We start from the raw sequence: 16,055 nt of genomic DNA, 5'->3' as shown, positions 1-16,055 counted from the left end.
TCTTTTTTTTTGTACTAAAAACACATCCACTAAAACACGACAGTGCTGGGTACATTCAGCAGAAAAAAAGGGATGGGGGGGGTTCCCCTTAGGGGATTTTGGGGGTGGCGGCGATTAAAAATTGGGAAGAAAATGAATGGAAAATCCCAAATGGATTRGGGGAAAGTGGGAGGAGGAAACAGAGGGACGGACAGACGGACATTGGGGGGAGGGGGACACCATCTGGGTTCTCTTCGGGGCCCCGGTCCCGTGGGGGGACACGGGGGGATTGTCCGTGTGGGAGCACCCGGGCTCACCCCTTTCCCCCCAGGTTTGGGGTCAATTTGCCCAAAATGGTGTTTTTTTTACAGCCCAAATTGAGGCCAGGAAAAGGGGTGCTGCCCCCACCTTCCCCTCAGCATTGAGGGGGTCCCCAGTGTCTTTATGGGGGGCTGGATTTGAGAGCAGCAAACCTGAGGGGGAGGACAGAGCTGGGGTGGGCAGGGATTCCCCTCAAAACCTCAAACTTGCAATGTGCCCCTCCCTTCTGCCCCCAAAACCCCTGCTGAGATTTGGATGAAAAGAGGAGAAAAATGGCTAAATTACAGCCCTAGAGAGAAAAAAACCCCGCAAGTCCCCCAAATCCTGTCCGCCAGCCCAGCTCCTCTCTGGGGACACGATGGGGGATGGGCAGAAAGAACAAATCTTGAGCCTTCCCCAAATGAGAGTGGGGGTCTGGGGGGGTCCCCAGTGACACTGGGTGGGTTTCTGGGGGGTGGCACGGGGTGGGGGGACAGAACCCTGCAGGGAGGTGCCGTGGGATTGCTGGTGCTCGTGTCTGCTTWAAAAAAAAAGGGGGTGGCCCCTGACAGGCCCCCCATGCACCCACCCCGGTCCCCGCGGCCCCATCCCCCTCCCAGGGAGGGGGGCATTGACCCCCCCAAAATAAGCCCAAACCACACTAATATTTACAGCATGGCCCAGAGGGGTGAGACTCCCCCAGGGGGGTATGAACTGGTGGTAACTGGGGTTAACTGGGGCAAGGGGAGCTCTGGTCCCCTCCACCCCAGGATTTGGGGTGAAGGGAGAGGAGCAGCTTCACCAGAGATGGAGGGGAAAATGAGGGGGGCTGGGGGGTGGGGGAGGAAAAGGGGTAGAGGGGGAAGTGAGGGAGGGAGAAATGAAAAATAAAAAGATGGATCTTTCTCATTTTATAAAAAGGAAAAAAAAAAACCAAAAACAAAACAAAAAAAATTTAAAATAAAATACAACGGCACGACAACCACCGACAACAGAGCCGGGGGAGGGGAGGGGACCCCGCGCCCCCCACCTTGGTCACTCTAAGCCGCCGTCCCCGGGCAGGAGGGGCGGCCCCGGTGTTCCCCCCGCACACACTCGCACGCTCGCACACACACCCCCTCCCCACGCCCTCGCCCACCCCCCAAATCGGGGACACGCCGCGGGTCACCGTCCGTCCGTGGCCGGCGCTCCCAAGTGCCGTGGATGTGGAGTATTCCCGGGCAGCTCCCGGGGCAGCTTCCAGACTGTACAAGGTTTTTTTGTTTTTTGTTTTTTTTTGGGGGGGGGAGGACCCCCAAGATGCTGGGGGAGGTGCGCAGAGGGCTGGGGGGGTTGCAAAGAGATATTGTCCCATCGGCTGAGTCCTGAGCTCCTYGGCTCGTGCTCCGCGCCCGCTGCCGGAGGGGCTGCGCGGGGAGGGGATTTTCTTCCCGTTTCTGGGTTTTTTTTTAATAAAAAAAAAGGTGTGGGGGAAGGTGTTGTTGGGTTGGTTTTTTTTTTCCTGTGTGTTTTTTCTTCTCTTTCTAGAAAGTCCAGAGCTGGTAGCAAGGGGGTAATGGGGGTAGGGATGGAGAGACACCCCCCTGGAAAGAATGAAATTCAAAAAAAAAAATCGCTTCCCCTCGGGAGTAAAGAGGGGGGCGGGGGTGGGGGGCTCTCTCCACGCCCCCCAGACCGGGGGAAGCAGCCCCTGATCCCCCTCCATAGTGTGAGCTTGGCGGAAGGGCCCCCCCGGCCCCTGCTCCCCATGTTGGGGGTCCCACGGGGGCACAGGAGGAAGAGGAGGAAGGATTTTGAGGGGCTGCCAGGGGGATTTGGGACCGAAACCAAGAAACCAAACGACGTTACGAAGAGCTTGGCCGATCAGTTGGAGTCGGAGTCGGAGGAGTCCCCCGAGGAGGAGGAGGAACTGCTGCTGCCCTCCGAGTCGTTGTCRTCCTCGTCCTCATCATCYTCATCCTCATCATCCTCGTCGTTCTGCGAGAGGGGTGGCAGAGAGAAGGAGGGGTCAGGGCAGGGTTAGTCCAYCGTCACCCTCTTGTCCCCTGCTCACCCTCCCAGCGGGGTCCCGGCAGAGCGTGGGGGTGCGACCCCCACCCTCCCATCGCTGCCCCCCCGGGATCTGGGGGTGGAGGAGGAGGAGGGATGCGGGGCAGGAGTCAGGAGTGAGTTTGCAAAGGCTCAGCTCGGGGTGCCGGGGGGGGACGTGCCGGAGCAGCGCGCGGGGGTCCTGCCCTCACCTCTGCCACTGCCTCGCTACACGATCCGAGGGGAGGCTACCCGACCCGCCTCGTGCCTCAGTTTCCCCCCTCTAAAGCCAGGGAAGGAAGAGGCGTGAGCTGAGACCAGCGAGGGGGTGGAAACACCTCACCTGTCCGGTGGCGAGCACAAGGCACGGACACGGTTTCTGGCCCCAGCGCCATCCAGCATACTCTGATTTCAGTTGCACCGGTGTAAAGCTTTGACTCTGGTGACTTACTCGGCATTCACACTGGCGCAAACGGAGCCGAGACCAGACTCAGTATCTCCACCAGGAAAAAGACAGGAGATTTTTCTCTGCTCACTGGGGGCTCTGCACACCCCCCCGCACACCTCTACTTCCCGAGGCTGCTCCTGACTACGCCCCGCGGCTGCTCCTCGCACCCTCCCCGGGAACACCGGGGGGAGGCTCCCGTTCCCCTTCTCCTCCCCGTGTCCCCCTGTTTCCCAGGGGCTCCTCTGCCACCAATCTATCTGAGCCTGGCTGAGGGTGCCCCCCAGCCCGGGGGGAGGGTGAGGGGGGCCCCACGCCCTCCCCGTGCCCTCCCCGTGCCGCAGCCTCACCTCGTCCCCGTCCTCGCTCTCCTCCTCGCTGCTGGACTCCGAGGAGTCGCCGCCTTCCTCCGACGAGTCGCCGTTGTCATCATCGTCGTCCTCGTCTTCGTCGTCATCTTCCTCCTCCTCTTCCTCCTCGTCGTCGTCCTCTGACTCCTGCAGGGAGGGATGGGGGTGGTGAGTCCCTGGACATCCACACCCATGCGTGCAGAACCCACCCTATCCTTGACCAAGAACTTTTAGGTGCCTCCATCCACTGAGCAGGATCAGGTGGTTCCCTACCCCACACCTCGATAGGAGAATTTCCTCGATTGCCCCAAAAAGGTTCCCCTAGCAGGTACCAGCGGTCAAAATCCGACCTGGGTGGGTTCTGAGCAGGAGTTTGGGGTAAGTTTATGGTCTCGAGGATAACACAGGCAGCTAGAAGCAGCAGGGATGCCCCAAACAAGAGGTGTGGGTCCCCCCAGACACAATCCCACACTCACCGACTTGGACTGCATCGTTGGCTTCATCTTGGGGTTGGGACCCCGAATCTTCCCTATGCTCTTGCGTTTCTGTGGGCACAAAAAACCATTTAAGGCTCAAGTCCAGCTTCTTCCCAGTGTCCAGCCCAGAGAAAATCCCACTGCCAAACAGCCACAGGGACAAAACCCCCTTGGAGGGGCTCTCTGGAGTGTRGCACATCCAAACCTCACCCAGRGTTGTTCCCARGCCTGACCATAAAGAAATTTGTCCTATAATCCCATCTAAACTGACCCCAGCCCAGTGCCAAGCCCCAAAACCCATCCCACCCCCAAAATCCTGCCAGAGCAGTGCCACGTGGATACTCACGTTGGAAATGTGTTCCTTGTAGGCAGCCCGCTCCTGGGGCGAGAGGCTCTGTGGGGACACGGAGAAGGTCAGGGAGGGGCACGCACTGAGTGGAACGGAGGATGAAGCAGGGAAGGGCTCTAGCCCAGGGCACACCCTCCTCATATATGTAACTTTTATCTCTTTAAGTAACAAAATGTCAAAAAAAGGTCTGGAGATAGCAGTGCCCGCAGGAGGGGAGGAAGTAAAGATCACGCCGAGCATTATCCCCAAAACCAACAAATCCYACAGCCTCCCACCAGGAATCAGGGTCCAGCACCCACCTTGAGCCAGATGTCGAGGTGCACCTTGTACTGTTTCTGCTGCTCCTCTGCCAGTTTTTTGTAGTGGTCCTTCTGGCCCTGGGAGATGCGTTGCCAGCGGCTGCCGATCTCCACCATCCGCTCCTTCAGAGGGAGGTGGTTCAGCTCCCCGTTGGACAGGAGCTCCTGGGAGAACTTCTGATAACCGTTCCTGCACAGGGGAGAGCACAGGGGCTGGGACAGCGAGCATGGATAGCCCAGGTGTCCAGAAACCCCATCCACCCCACCAGGATCCAGCCAACCCTCCCCAACAGCACAGCCAGACCCAGTTTATCAGACCCTGCATACTCACATGGGGGGTTTCTTCGGCTCTCCCTGGAATTTCATTTTCTTGGTGGAGTTGGTGGAGCACGGAGGAGCTCGCATCTCACTCAGCTCCCTCTGAGCCACAGGAGAGACAGAGGGTCAGGGAGAGGGGCAGTGCCAGCCAAGGGACACAGTGAGGGACAGGAGGGGACAGGGACCCACCTCATATCGCTTCTGATCCTCTGCTGCCTTCTTGATCCACATCAGCTTCTCTTTTTTCTCCATGTTGTTCCAAGTGGCCTCCATGGCTTTCAGCGCTTTGCTCCGGTCGTTCTGTGGGACAGAACCACCACGATGCATCAGATGCACCCAAAAAACTTGGGATATTGGGGTGCTGCTCCCACCRTGACCCCTATCCTCCCCACAGCTCCCAGCTCAAACCAGGTGTGAGAGCCAGGGAGAAAGCACACGGGAATTCCTGCTGATGGGAGAGAAGATCCCACTTCCAGCCCCTTTCCCAGCCCACTCCTCACCTTGAAACGTGCCAGGTAGTCCCCAATGACGCTCTGTTGCCAGATTTCCTCAGCGGTTTTGGGAGACTCAGGCAGTTTCCCGCGCTCCTCTTTATCCGAGCTGTGCTTCTTCTCCGACTGYGCCTTCATCGCCGCCTCCCGTGCCTTGTACTTGGCCTGGGCAGGGGGCACAGGTGTAAGGGGGGGACACTGCAGGGGCACAGCCCCCAAACACCAGGAGGACACAGGAGATCCCCCAACCACTGTCCCCACAGCAGCACCAACAGCCTCTCGCCAACCCCAACCCCATCTCTGGACTCCCCAGCAGGAAAACAACCAAAGCCTTAAAACTGTGCTTAAAATTGTCCTTAAAACTGATGCTCAAGGACCCTCTGAGGTTTCTTTAGATGGTGTGCTTTGGCCCCCCAGGTTATAGGGAGGGGGGACACAGCCAGGGGTCCCCCTCAGAGATGACACTGGTGCCTGTGTGACAGCTCACTGTGATGCTCCAGGGGACATTTGTGCCTGTCAGAGCAGGACAAGGACAGCCTGAGACGCTCACGGGAGCAGATGGGGATGSAGGAGGAGCACAGAGGTGGCACCAACCTTCTTCTTCTCTGAGAGGTCATTCCACATGCGGGCCAGGAGCCGGGTCAGCTCGCTCTCTGACAGCTCCGGCCGCTCCTCCTGCAGCTGCTTCCGCTTCTCCTCCGAGAAGATGAACATGGCAGAGATGGGCCTCTTGGGCTTCTCTGAGCTGGCCTGAGGGGGGACACAGGGCTGTGAGAGGGGGCGAGCCCATGGAGGGACTGAAGCCCCCAAAGCCCCTCGAGATGCACAATCCCATGCCAAGCCTGGCACATGCTGTCCCATCCCTACCAGTGCTGCTCCCACCTTGCCGGTCTCTGGTGAGGATTTTTTGGATGCGGGACTCGTTGCCCCTTTCCGGTTGCTGCCCAGCATCTTCTCCTCGCCCAGCACCCGTTGCTGCTCTTCCTCGGGCAGGCTCTGGGTGRCAGAGGATGAGGGACATCGTTAGACAGGGGAATTAATGCATTTGGGTGTCCTGATCCAAATCCTATCCCAGTCAGGGTTTCACCAGCATCTGGCACTGCCTGGGGGTCACCCCGTATCTGGGCACTGTTCCTCTCCCCCAAATCTGTCCCCTGCCTGGCTCAGGCATTTCTCAGTGTCTGGATCCAGGCACACCCTGGGTTTTCCACCCTGTGCCCCTGCAGTTGCAGCTGGGGCCGTGTCACATCCGCCTGGGGACRGGGACAGGGACGATGCTGGGGTGGCCTCGGTGGCTCCCCCGCCCACGCCTCAGTGAGGGAAGGAAGTGAGAGGCTGCAGTGCCACAGCCACTGAGCATCCTCCCCTTCAGCTCCAGCCCTCTGCTCACTCTGCTTTCTCCTCCTGAACTGGGGGCCCACCCTCCCTTCCCAGTGCCCAACTGGAAGACACTGGCTCAGGCATTAGGACTGGAAGGTCAAGGTTATGTGCAACCATCAGCACAGCACCCACAGCTGGGTCTAGACACGTTCTTGGGGAGCAGAGAGGATGGCCTCCCATTTAAACCATCCCAGCCCCTGGGTAGAGTTCCCCACACCCAGATTCGGGATCTCCAGCACTCCCTCATCACTCACCTCCAGGAAGCGGAGCAGTTCGATCTCGTAGTCTTTTTTTTTCTGGGAGGAGATGGAAATGAGTGGTTACACAGAGATCCCCCACTCCATCCCTGCCTCCTGCAGCCCCTAACCCGGCCCCAATCCCTTGGCAACAGCATCCTCCACCTGGGCCATCTGCTTGTCCCACACAGGATCAAGGGAGGTGACTGAGGACCTCAGGGTGAATTGGTGATGGAGACAGGGACTGAGGAAGGGTGAGGAGCTCATTTCCAGGGATATTTGCAGCCCAGACTCTCCCATCTCCCTGCTCCTTTCCCACAGCACTGGTGCCCACCTGCCTCTCCCCTCCACGTGTCCATCCTCACCCACTGACCTGGTCACACTTTTTGTGGTAGGCGTCTTTTTCTTTCTGCGAGAGCAGCTTCCACTGCTGGCTGCACAGCACCATCCGCTCCGTGCTGGGCACATCTTTCATGTTGGCCATCAGCTCTGCACAGTACAGGGAGTAGCTATTCCTGAAAAACCCAYGGAGGRACACAGRGTTAGGGAAAACCTGACCCTGTGGRGRTGGCTGGGTGATAAGAGCACCCCCAAGATCCCCCAGATGGGTTGCACCAGAAGGAAAGTGAGGTGSCTGTGTTTTCACCCCCAGCCCAGAATGTCACCATAAACCTCACTCAGATTCTCCCTGAAATGTGTATTTAATGTGTATTTAAKGACTGGATTAATGGGATCATCACAGAATCAYGTAATCATTAAGGCTGGAAAAGCYCTCTAAGATCACCSAGTCCAACCAYTWACTAACACTGCCAAGATCACCACCAATCMATGTCCTCAAGTGCCACWTCCACATTTTTAGGACAATTCCAGGGATGGYGACTCTACCACTGCCCTGGGCAGCCTGTTCCAGGCCTGACCATAAAGAAATTTGTCCTATAAATCCCACCTAATGTCTGTGATCCCAAAAGTTATCTGGGCTTCCCAAGCCAGAAAGARCCCGAGTTTCCTTTCCAGATGTTGGCAAGAACCAGCATCTGYCCAGGTCATGGCTCTGAGAGGGACAAGACTCACGGGGGTGGCTTTGTGGGTCGTCCGTCGAACTTGTCCTTGAGCTGCCGCTCGGCCTTGGTGAGGGTGGAGCGGGTGATTCCCTCCTCGCTGATGTTCAGCTCCGGGTGTTTCTGGATGTAATCCCTCATGATCTCCTGCAGGGAGCACAGAACGGTCAGAGGGGCTGCCACACCCGCCTGCCGGGGCCGGAGGAGGAGGAGAGAGAAGCCAACCATTGCCCTAAACCTCTCTCCCCAGGGATCCTGCTGCCTGCCCTGCACATGGCTGGAGAGGCAGGGCTCAGACTCACTAGGGACCTGCCAGGACCTGCCTGAATCCCCACCTGGCTATGGGAAAGGCCACGTAGGGCCAGGATTTAGAGCAGCTCGGAGTTGGGATGAGTGTGGAGGGGACGGGATGAGGCTGCTCCCTACCTCGTACTCCTTCCGCTGTTCCAGGGCCTTATGAATCCATTTCAGCCTCTTTTTATCCGACAGTTGAGACCACTGCTTGCCCAGCGACTCTTTCACCTCCTTCGTGGTGGCCTGAAAACCCAAAGCCAGAGGTGAGGGCAGAGGGGTAAAACCCAAAAAAATAAGAGGAATTMAAAAATATCAAAAAAATGGCAAAAAAATGGCGTGGCCTGGTGGGGCCTGACGGCACCCAGCATGAGGTGGCTGCAAGCCGTGGARGTGTGTGGGAGTGAGGGGTATGGCCAGAGGTGGATGGCTGTGCTGGAATTCTTTCCTRCCCTGACTAAAGTTGTGGTCATCCCTTCCTGCCAAAAAGAGGGGGCTGGAACCCCGAGCCTCTTCCAGGTGTGTAGAGCCTCTCCTTACCTCGGTCCAGGCTCCGGGAGCTCCTAGCGGTGTCCTCCATCCCGACCCCCTAAAGTGCTTCTCTCCCTTCCCCCTCCTGACCACCAGCAGCGGGGTCTGGGACCCCCCAACACTCACACTCGCACTCACTCCCACCCACCGTACTCACATCTGGACGCACTTTCAAGTAGATCTTCTTCTCGTGGTTRTACCACAGCTGCTGGGGGGTCTTGGGTTTTTCGGGGACGTCGGATTTCTTGGCGTTCTGGATGAGATCCGGGTGGTCTTCCCTTTACCAGGCAGGGAGGTGGGGAAGGGAGAGCATCAGGGAGGTGGCAGTGGGAAGGAGAGCACCCCTAAATCTGCCTGACACTGCAGGGCTGAGCCTCCACGGGCTCAGGTACTGGGGGAGTCCCCAAAAACAACAGGAGGGTTTCAGGAGAGATTTAAGTTTGTCCCTCCTTGGGGAGTGTGAGCTATGGTATCCCTGGCTTGGCTGCACTCCTGAAGCAGCAGCAGATCATTGGGAACRCCAGGATCCACTGGATCACAACAATCATGTCCAAGGAGAAGGTCTGGAGTGACTGAGGGGTCACTTCAGATTTTATCAGTGCTGGTGGCAGGGCTCCTGTCCCCACCTCGCAGACTTGACCCCCAAAGCATGGTGGTCCTCCACTCTCCCCCTCATCCAATCCCCCAGTCAGAGAGATGCTCTCAGATATCTTTTGCACGCTTTTTTTTCTGACTTCCCTCTTCCCTTGAAGCCAAAAGCCCATGAGGGCTTCCTCTGTGCAGGAGGAGAATCAGGACCTGTCTGAAGGGGCCCAGGAAATATGGGGTGGGAGGGCTGCCTGCTCACCTGAACCTTGCCAAATTCCTCTCAAACTCCTGCTTCTCTCGCTGGAAGTCCTGGATRTATTTCATCTGGGGACACAAAGCCACCACGGAGGTAGAGAGGGACRTCAGCACCAGGGAACAAGCAGCAAGATACATCCCTGTCAACCTGGCTGGGCACCCACCACCCCAAAAGGGACTCAAGGGCTCCCCAGCCCATGGAATTGTGCTGTGGAGGGTTTCCAGCCTGCCCAGGGATTCAGCAGCTGGGTATCTCCCCTCTCCCTGTATCCCACCAGCCCCAGGAAAGTGGATTCTTCCTGTTCACCCCAGAGTGAGAGCTGAGGTTCCCCAAAGCCCTGCCCAGGCACCTCTGGGTGGGCAGATCTCCACTTCCAGCATCTCCCAGAGGCTGTCCCTGTGTCCCTTGCCCGGACAGGGCGGCACAGYGGGGCGTGGGCCTTAACCCCAGCGTTAAACACGGATCCACCCAAGGGCAAAGCCACCATCCAGAAGGACCAACGGACAGACCCGACCAGCCTCCACCCCACAGATCCTGGGAACCAGGACAGCAAAAGCTGGGGAAGTCTTACAGGTCTGACAGGACTAAACGAACACCTGGCTTCTCCCATCGAGAGCCAGATTAAGGCCTCGCCAGGCAGAGCTTGGGCTCTGCTGGTTTTACTGGGAGAGCTGGGCAGAGCCCAGCACACAGAGACACGTGATGGGAAGGGGCTTGCTGACCCACCCCATACCTTYTTCTTCTCTGGAAGCTCCTTGTATTTCTTGGACAGGATCTTGGTCAGATCCAGGTTGCTCATTTCGGGGTGAAGCTTGGCGTATTTGGCTCGCTTCTCCATGAAGAAGCGGAAATAGGGAGTCAGGGGCTTCTTGGGAAAGTCGGGGTGTTTCTGGGGAGACAGCAGAGTGGAAGACACTGAGCATGGAGCTGGCAGCACCACAGGGACACAGCCAAACCCACAGCTCCCCAGTCCTAGGGGCACCTGCCTCCATCCAGCCCTGCTGTGATGTGGGTGAGGCAGGCAAAGAGGGGGAAATTGCTGGGAACAAAGGCTCCCTGAGGATTTACAGTTRTCCCATGGCTGGGAGTTTGTAAACAGCCTCCAGCCATCCAGAGCTGTCAGACAGAGCACGAGGGGACACTGAGGCAGGAGGAGGGCATTGGACCCAACTGCCAGGGACGGAGCATCRGTTGCCCCAGGGCCACCTGGTCAAAAGCACCCAGCAGGCCAGGAATAGGACAGCAGCTTCCCAGCCCCTCTGGAGCTAAACTTGGATGCAGGCAGCCAGCAGCACAGCCGGCCATATTACACGGATCTGGGACTTGGCCTGGGCCCAGCGCTGCGGCCTCCGGAGCCTTGGGCAGCTGGACACCGGGATTATGGGCAGTGAGGTGCCTGCAGGGGCTCCCGTGGCAGAGYCACGCGGATCTGAGGTGCCACAGGGTGACAGATCCCTGTCCCAGGGAAGTGTGGGGTCACCCTTTAAGGACTGAGCCTAATTCCTGCMCAATACCTTGAGTTTTTTGCCTTTGTAAGGATTCTTCACGTGCTCTTCAGCGTCCATGATGAGCTCTGTGAGGGTCCGGAATTTCCTCACCTGTGCAGGAATGAAGAGACAAAGACGTGAACGGGGATGGGGCAGAACCCTGGCACAGCAGAAACCCACTGGGTTTTGTAATGCCACCCCAAAAATGACCAATCCCAGCCCCTCTGAGGGAGTCACAATGCTGACAGCAGCAGGATGATGGCCAAGGGCTCTGGGCACACAATTTGGGCAATTCCAACAGCCACGAATGTCAGCGGGGCACCCTATCCCTGTCAAGAAATCCCCATGAAGCCCCACAYGGTGTGCCTTACCTCATTAGAAATCTCCATCCACTTCATCTTGCACATCTCCCCCGAGAAATCTTTGAAAGCCACTTTTTCCCAATCTAGGTGGGACTCGGTGGTTTTGAACTTGCTCCCGTCGTTGGAGGGCAGGTTATTCTTCATGCACTCCAGGAGGGTCAGCATGTCCTCCTGCGACCAGCGGTCTGAGCAGTGAGAAACAGGATCAGCCAGGGGTCAAGCAGCCCTTTTCCTTTTCCTTTTCCTCTTCCTTTTCCTTTTCCTTTTCCCTTTTCCTTTCCCTTCCTAGCAGGATATCGGGACTACAGCTCCCGGCGTGCCGCTCCGGACCGCACGCCAGGACACGTAATCTCCACATGCTGCCTCTCGAGATTAAAGATCAAAGGGGACGTGCCTGTTTCCATCACCCTCGAGCAACTTTCTATGGGCCAAAACAATTCGGGCAAAGCTAGAAATTCCACTCGGTGCAAAGCAGAGAGACTCGCTCTTCCCAGAGAACCATCAGATAAGGGATGGCGTTGCTGCACGGGAGCAGAGGGCTATTTCCTGTGCCCAGGGAACGACGTGGGAGCAGCGAGCTCTCCAGCCAAGCAGGAAACAGGGAAATCCACTTTCTTAGTGGAAAAGATGTGTCTGGAGCAACGGGAAAACCCCAGCGCTGCTTTTCCTGCACCTCAGAGAGCTTTGCCATCACCTGGGCCCAGCTCCACAGTGACCTCTGCCAAGGTCAAAGCTCCCAGACCACAAAGTAAGGAGGAGCAGAGCCTGGCACAGCCCCCTCGTCTCACAGAGATGTCCCTGACAGTGCAGAAATGATGTTTATACCACCACAACATCCCCCAAGCTGCGGGGAGGAGCATCCCCAGCTTCCCTAGGGACAAGCTACTGCAATGGTGGGACGGRCACGTGGCAAAGCCAGAGAGCCTGGAGCAACTGTGAGGCCAGGACAGGCAGCAGCACCGTGCTGGGACAGGCAGCAGGCAGGATATCCCAGCCCTGAATGCCTCAACCAGCCCCAACCTTGGGGCTGCTTCCTTGCCAGGGGAATTCCTCCCTGCTCCCAGCTTCCATGCCAGCTGGGCAGCGCAGCCCGGGGTGCTCTGCAAACATGGGTGGCCCTGGGGAATGCGGCGGGGCTTGGGAGCGGAAGGAAAAATCCCTGGGGATGGGCTGGAGGAGGAGCAGAGCCCAGAGCCACCCGCCCACGCAGCCCTGGCTGCCTCATGGCGGGATGGGCACCTGGGATTMCCACACCGTGGCATTCCCTGCCTCACATCTCTGCCAGGTGAAGGCTGAGGTGTTKGGTGCTGCCTATGGGACATGGAGCACCCTGGAGATGGGGACAGTGGGGACACAGCATCCTGAAGAGGTGGGGACAGTGTGGATGGTCATGGATTGGAGTGGAGCATCTCCTTCCATCTCCAGGAATGAAACTGAGCTTCCTCACAGAATATCCAGCTGCAGAGATTTCTCCAGCTGCAGCTCTCCCTCCACTCAAGACTCAAGATGAGGAAAAACACCTCCACCTCCTACTCACACAGAGTCTGGGGAAGGGCAACTCCCCCACAACCCCAAATCCAAGCAAAAGGTGTTAAAGGACAAAAGGGACACAGTGCAGGGAGCACAGCCAGGATCTAAACCCCTCATCCTATTTCCCTCCTGGACCTGCCTTGTTGCGGGGTCAAGGCAGGAACAATTTAGGATCCAGCTGGTCCCTACAGTGACCTCATCACGAATTAATATGGAGGGAGAAGATGGAAAAGAGCCCCCCGGGAAATAAGGGAGCCTGGTGGCTTAGGGTGTGTCTCCACGTTCCTGGCTTCAACCCAAAACATCATGAAAAGGGAAAAGAGAYGGGAAACCCCCATCCCCTACAGGGCTTGGGGGAGATCAGAGCTGTGGGAGGGAGTGCACAGCCCCAAATTCTGTCTTCCTGTTTTTCCCATCCATTTTTCAGGCCTCCCAGGCAAGGACCAATGAGGCAGAACAAGGCTGGGAAGCTGGTGCCAACTTTAATTGCAGAAATCAGGAGGAATTACCAAAAGCAGCATAGCCACAAAAATCCAGAGGGGACAGAGAAGACAACGAGACCCCTCCCCAAACATGCCCCCATCAAGCCCAGTGCCTCAGTTTCCCCCCTGGAATGCAGAAACACACAGAAACCTTTGGCCCTGTGCGAACCCCCCGCTGGCAGACAGCTGGAACAACCACATCCCAAAGGAATACATACAAAAACAGTGGAAACATCCCAAAATCCTCACCGGCAGCGGAGTGGGGACAATGGGGACCCCCACACTCAGCCCTCCATCCCTCTGTTTTGCCTCCCTCAATCTGGGGCTTGCTCAAAAAYGCAGGAATTGCAGCGTTCACCCACCAGGATGAATGGGGTTGTCTGTGCCCTGGGACCGATTTATCCTGGCTCTCCTGGCACCGGCCGGGCCGGGTCTATATTAGGAAAGCTGCCCCGGTGTAATTAAATCCATCTAAAGTCTGGGAGAAGGACACGTGCTCCGGCCGGGTTCGCTCGAGGCAACAACCCCGACTGCAGCAAGCAAGGAGGAAAAWCSGGGRAACCTGGYAGGTGTGAGGGGCTGGACAGCCTTYCCAGGTTTTGAGGAACCYAGAGGRTTTTTGAGGGGTGGAGCGGCAGAGCTGCCCTAAATAAACACCCTTCATTTTYCCCTTGTTTTCCTGCCCCTTTTCCAATAAAAGCTGAAGCTCTGATGTCATGCCGAGGTCTGGAAGCCGGAGGCCCAAGGTAACGGCTCGGCTTTTAATGCAGCCCAGATGTGAGGGGAAAAGGCAGCAGCACCTCTGTGCCAGCCCCGCTTCCCAATCCCCCTGAAACTCTGCTGAAGAGCATCCCGGTGCCACCACGGGGCTGCTGGTGCACCCAAGCGTGCATCCATGCGCTCGCACACGTATGTGCGTGTTCCCCGCRGCGGATCAGGACCGGGAAAGGCAGATTCCCCCTCCATCCTCCATCCCTCCTCCTCCTCCTCCATCCCTCTGGGAAAAGGGGCGCCCTGAGGTTTTTCATTATTATTATTTTTAAGCGTGGCAGCAGTGTTCCYGTGGGAGTGCGGAGGGGCTCACCTTGGTTTTTGGGAGCTGTCATTTCCAGGTCTGCAGGGCACTCGGCTTCGCCGTTCATCCTCCACCTGCCTGTGCCCAGGACGGTCCCACAGGCTCCCTCCTCACCCTCTTYCCAAAATCACACCCGCACGGCTCTGCAAGGAAAAGGGAGAACCCTGCTAGGCACCCCCAMTGTGATGGGGGAGCCCCCAGCTCCTAATGGGGGGAACCTGATCCAGGCATCCATCCATCCATCCTCTCCATTCCCAGGYGAATGAGGTGCTGGAATCGCCCCAYCACCCATACCTGCGAGGTTTGGGGAGAGCAGGATCCCAAAGATCCAGGAGGGGGAATCCTCAACGGTGACGTGACCCCCATATGGGTGAGGGGAGGAGAAAAGGGATGAATGGGCAGGGAAAAAGGGTCCAGGGAGGTGTCCCCGAAGTGGGGGAGTAGGATCCGAGAGGGATCCTAAAAAATCCCAGAAGAGACAGGTTCAAGGTGGCACCCTGGGGTGGGATTCAAACACTTGGGATCAAGAGGATCTGAGTTAACAGGGCTCTAAGGGATCTCCTGAGGGGGTTCACCTCCYGCAAAAATGGGAGTTTCAAAAGAAGGCAGACCACAGATGCAGCAAAACTCTCCCCAGAAATGGGGACATGACCGAAGAAGAGAGGGGTCCCCCAGATCCAAGGGTGTGGGAATCAAAGGAGTGTGGCAGAGGGGAGCATTTGGGGACCTCGGGGGGATTCARGGGCCTCCCAAGGGGGGAGATGCTGGAGGGAGGTATTTCAACAGGGAGGGCTCCAGGGGAAAGATCCCCTCYGATCCCATCAGGAAAGATCCATAGCTCCATAAGGAAGGATAACCTAGGGAGGGGAACCCCTAAACTTGGCGGAGGGGATGGTGACAGGATGGTAGCCTGGGTGGATCCCCGTTGGGGAGGATTCCATGGGGACAGTCCCTGAAGGGCAGAGCAGGGCCGCAGGCCTCAGGGGGATCCCCGTGAGGGACAGGCCGCAGGCCTGAGGGGGCGAGCTGGGCCTGGGGGATCCCAGGGGGAACCCAGCCTTGGGGAGGGGGTGTCCCTCGGGGAAAAGGGGTCTAGAGGCTCCTGGGAGGAACCAGGCCCTGGCTCTGAGGGAGSATCACCTGGGGAAGGCAGCAGGGACAGCCCGGGGGTGCAGAACCCCCAGGCCCCAGGAAGGATCCGGGATGGCCCTGGGGCGGAATCAGCTCCCGGGAGAGGGAATSCGGCATCACCCCGGGGCTGCAGGCCCTGCCAGGCCTGGAGGGGACAGGGGATCTCCGCGGGGGCCGGATCAGCCCCAGGTAGGGACGGATCTGGGGCTACCTGAGCGAGATCGGGTCTGGGGTGGCTGGGGCATCATCACCTGGGGATGGATGTGGGCAGGGGGTGCAGACACCCCCGGCCTCCGGGGATCAGCGGGTGGTGAATGTGGGATCAGCCGGGGGAGGATGAAGGGCTCGCAGACCCCGCCAGCGTGAGACCGAGGATCACCCGGGGCTGGACGAACCCTGAAGGGATGGGGGCAATCGCTCCACGCTTGGATCAACCCCCAAGGGGGGCGGACCTAGGACCACCCCCGGCCGGGGCCGGCTGAAGGGATCGCCGCGGGGTGTGGGATCAAGCCCAGCCCCCGGGGCGGTGTGAAACCGGGGATCGCCCGGGGGTGGGAGCGATGGTAGAGGGGAGGGGGGGGATCGTGCGGGGGTGTCGCGAAAGGCGGGATCG

The 16,055-nt window shown here is 58.2% G+C and overlaps 1 protein-coding gene across 7 annotated transcripts; it reads right to left on the bottom strand.

Annotated features, from left to right (window-relative positions):
• Window positions 1-1,122: 1,122 nt before the first annotated feature.
• Window positions 1,123-14,538, bottom strand: UBTF (upstream binding transcription factor). Of its 7 annotated transcripts, XM_057387985.1 has the most exons (19): window positions 14,321-14,538; window positions 11,234-11,409; window positions 10,890-10,973; window positions 10,109-10,264; window positions 9,379-9,443; window positions 8,689-8,809; window positions 7,723-7,856; window positions 7,025-7,166; window positions 6,670-6,711; window positions 5,918-6,031; window positions 5,630-5,785; window positions 5,045-5,200; window positions 4,734-4,844; window positions 4,558-4,646; window positions 4,227-4,416; window positions 3,925-3,972; window positions 3,579-3,647; window positions 3,103-3,249; window positions 1,123-2,256 (listed from the first exon to the last, which is right to left on the bottom strand). In XM_057387985.1, the coding sequence occupies exons 1-19, from the start codon at window positions 14,376-14,378 to the stop codon at window positions 2,143-2,145; spliced, it is 2,172 nt and encodes a 723-aa protein (XP_057243968.1). In that variant the 5' UTR covers window positions 14,379-14,538; the 3' UTR covers window positions 1,123-2,142. The 7 variants fall into 7 exon arrangements, with proteins under 7 accessions (XP_057243968.1, XP_057243962.1, XP_057243963.1 ...); XM_057387979.1 differs by lacking the exons at window positions 10,109-10,264; window positions 10,890-10,973; window positions 11,234-11,409; window positions 14,321-14,538 and adding exons at window positions 2,651-2,770; window positions 8,136-8,246 and having other exon boundaries at window positions 8,680-8,809; window positions 9,379-9,527; XM_057387980.1 differs by lacking the exons at window positions 10,109-10,264; window positions 10,890-10,973; window positions 11,234-11,409; window positions 14,321-14,538 and adding exons at window positions 2,651-2,770; window positions 8,136-8,246 and having other exon boundaries at window positions 9,379-9,527.
• Window positions 14,539-16,055: the final 1,517 nt, after the last annotated feature.

Source organism: Malurus melanocephalus, unplaced genomic scaffold (assembly GCF_030028575.1).
Source record: "Malurus melanocephalus ecotype Western Australia unplaced genomic scaffold, MMel_1.1 scaffold_1468, whole genome shotgun sequence".
In the NCBI taxonomy this organism is placed as follows: domain Eukaryota; kingdom Metazoa; phylum Chordata; class Aves; order Passeriformes; family Maluridae; genus Malurus; species Malurus melanocephalus.
The sequence above is the reverse complement of the archived record's forward strand: the minus strand, read 5'-3'. Positions and strand labels throughout refer to the sequence as shown.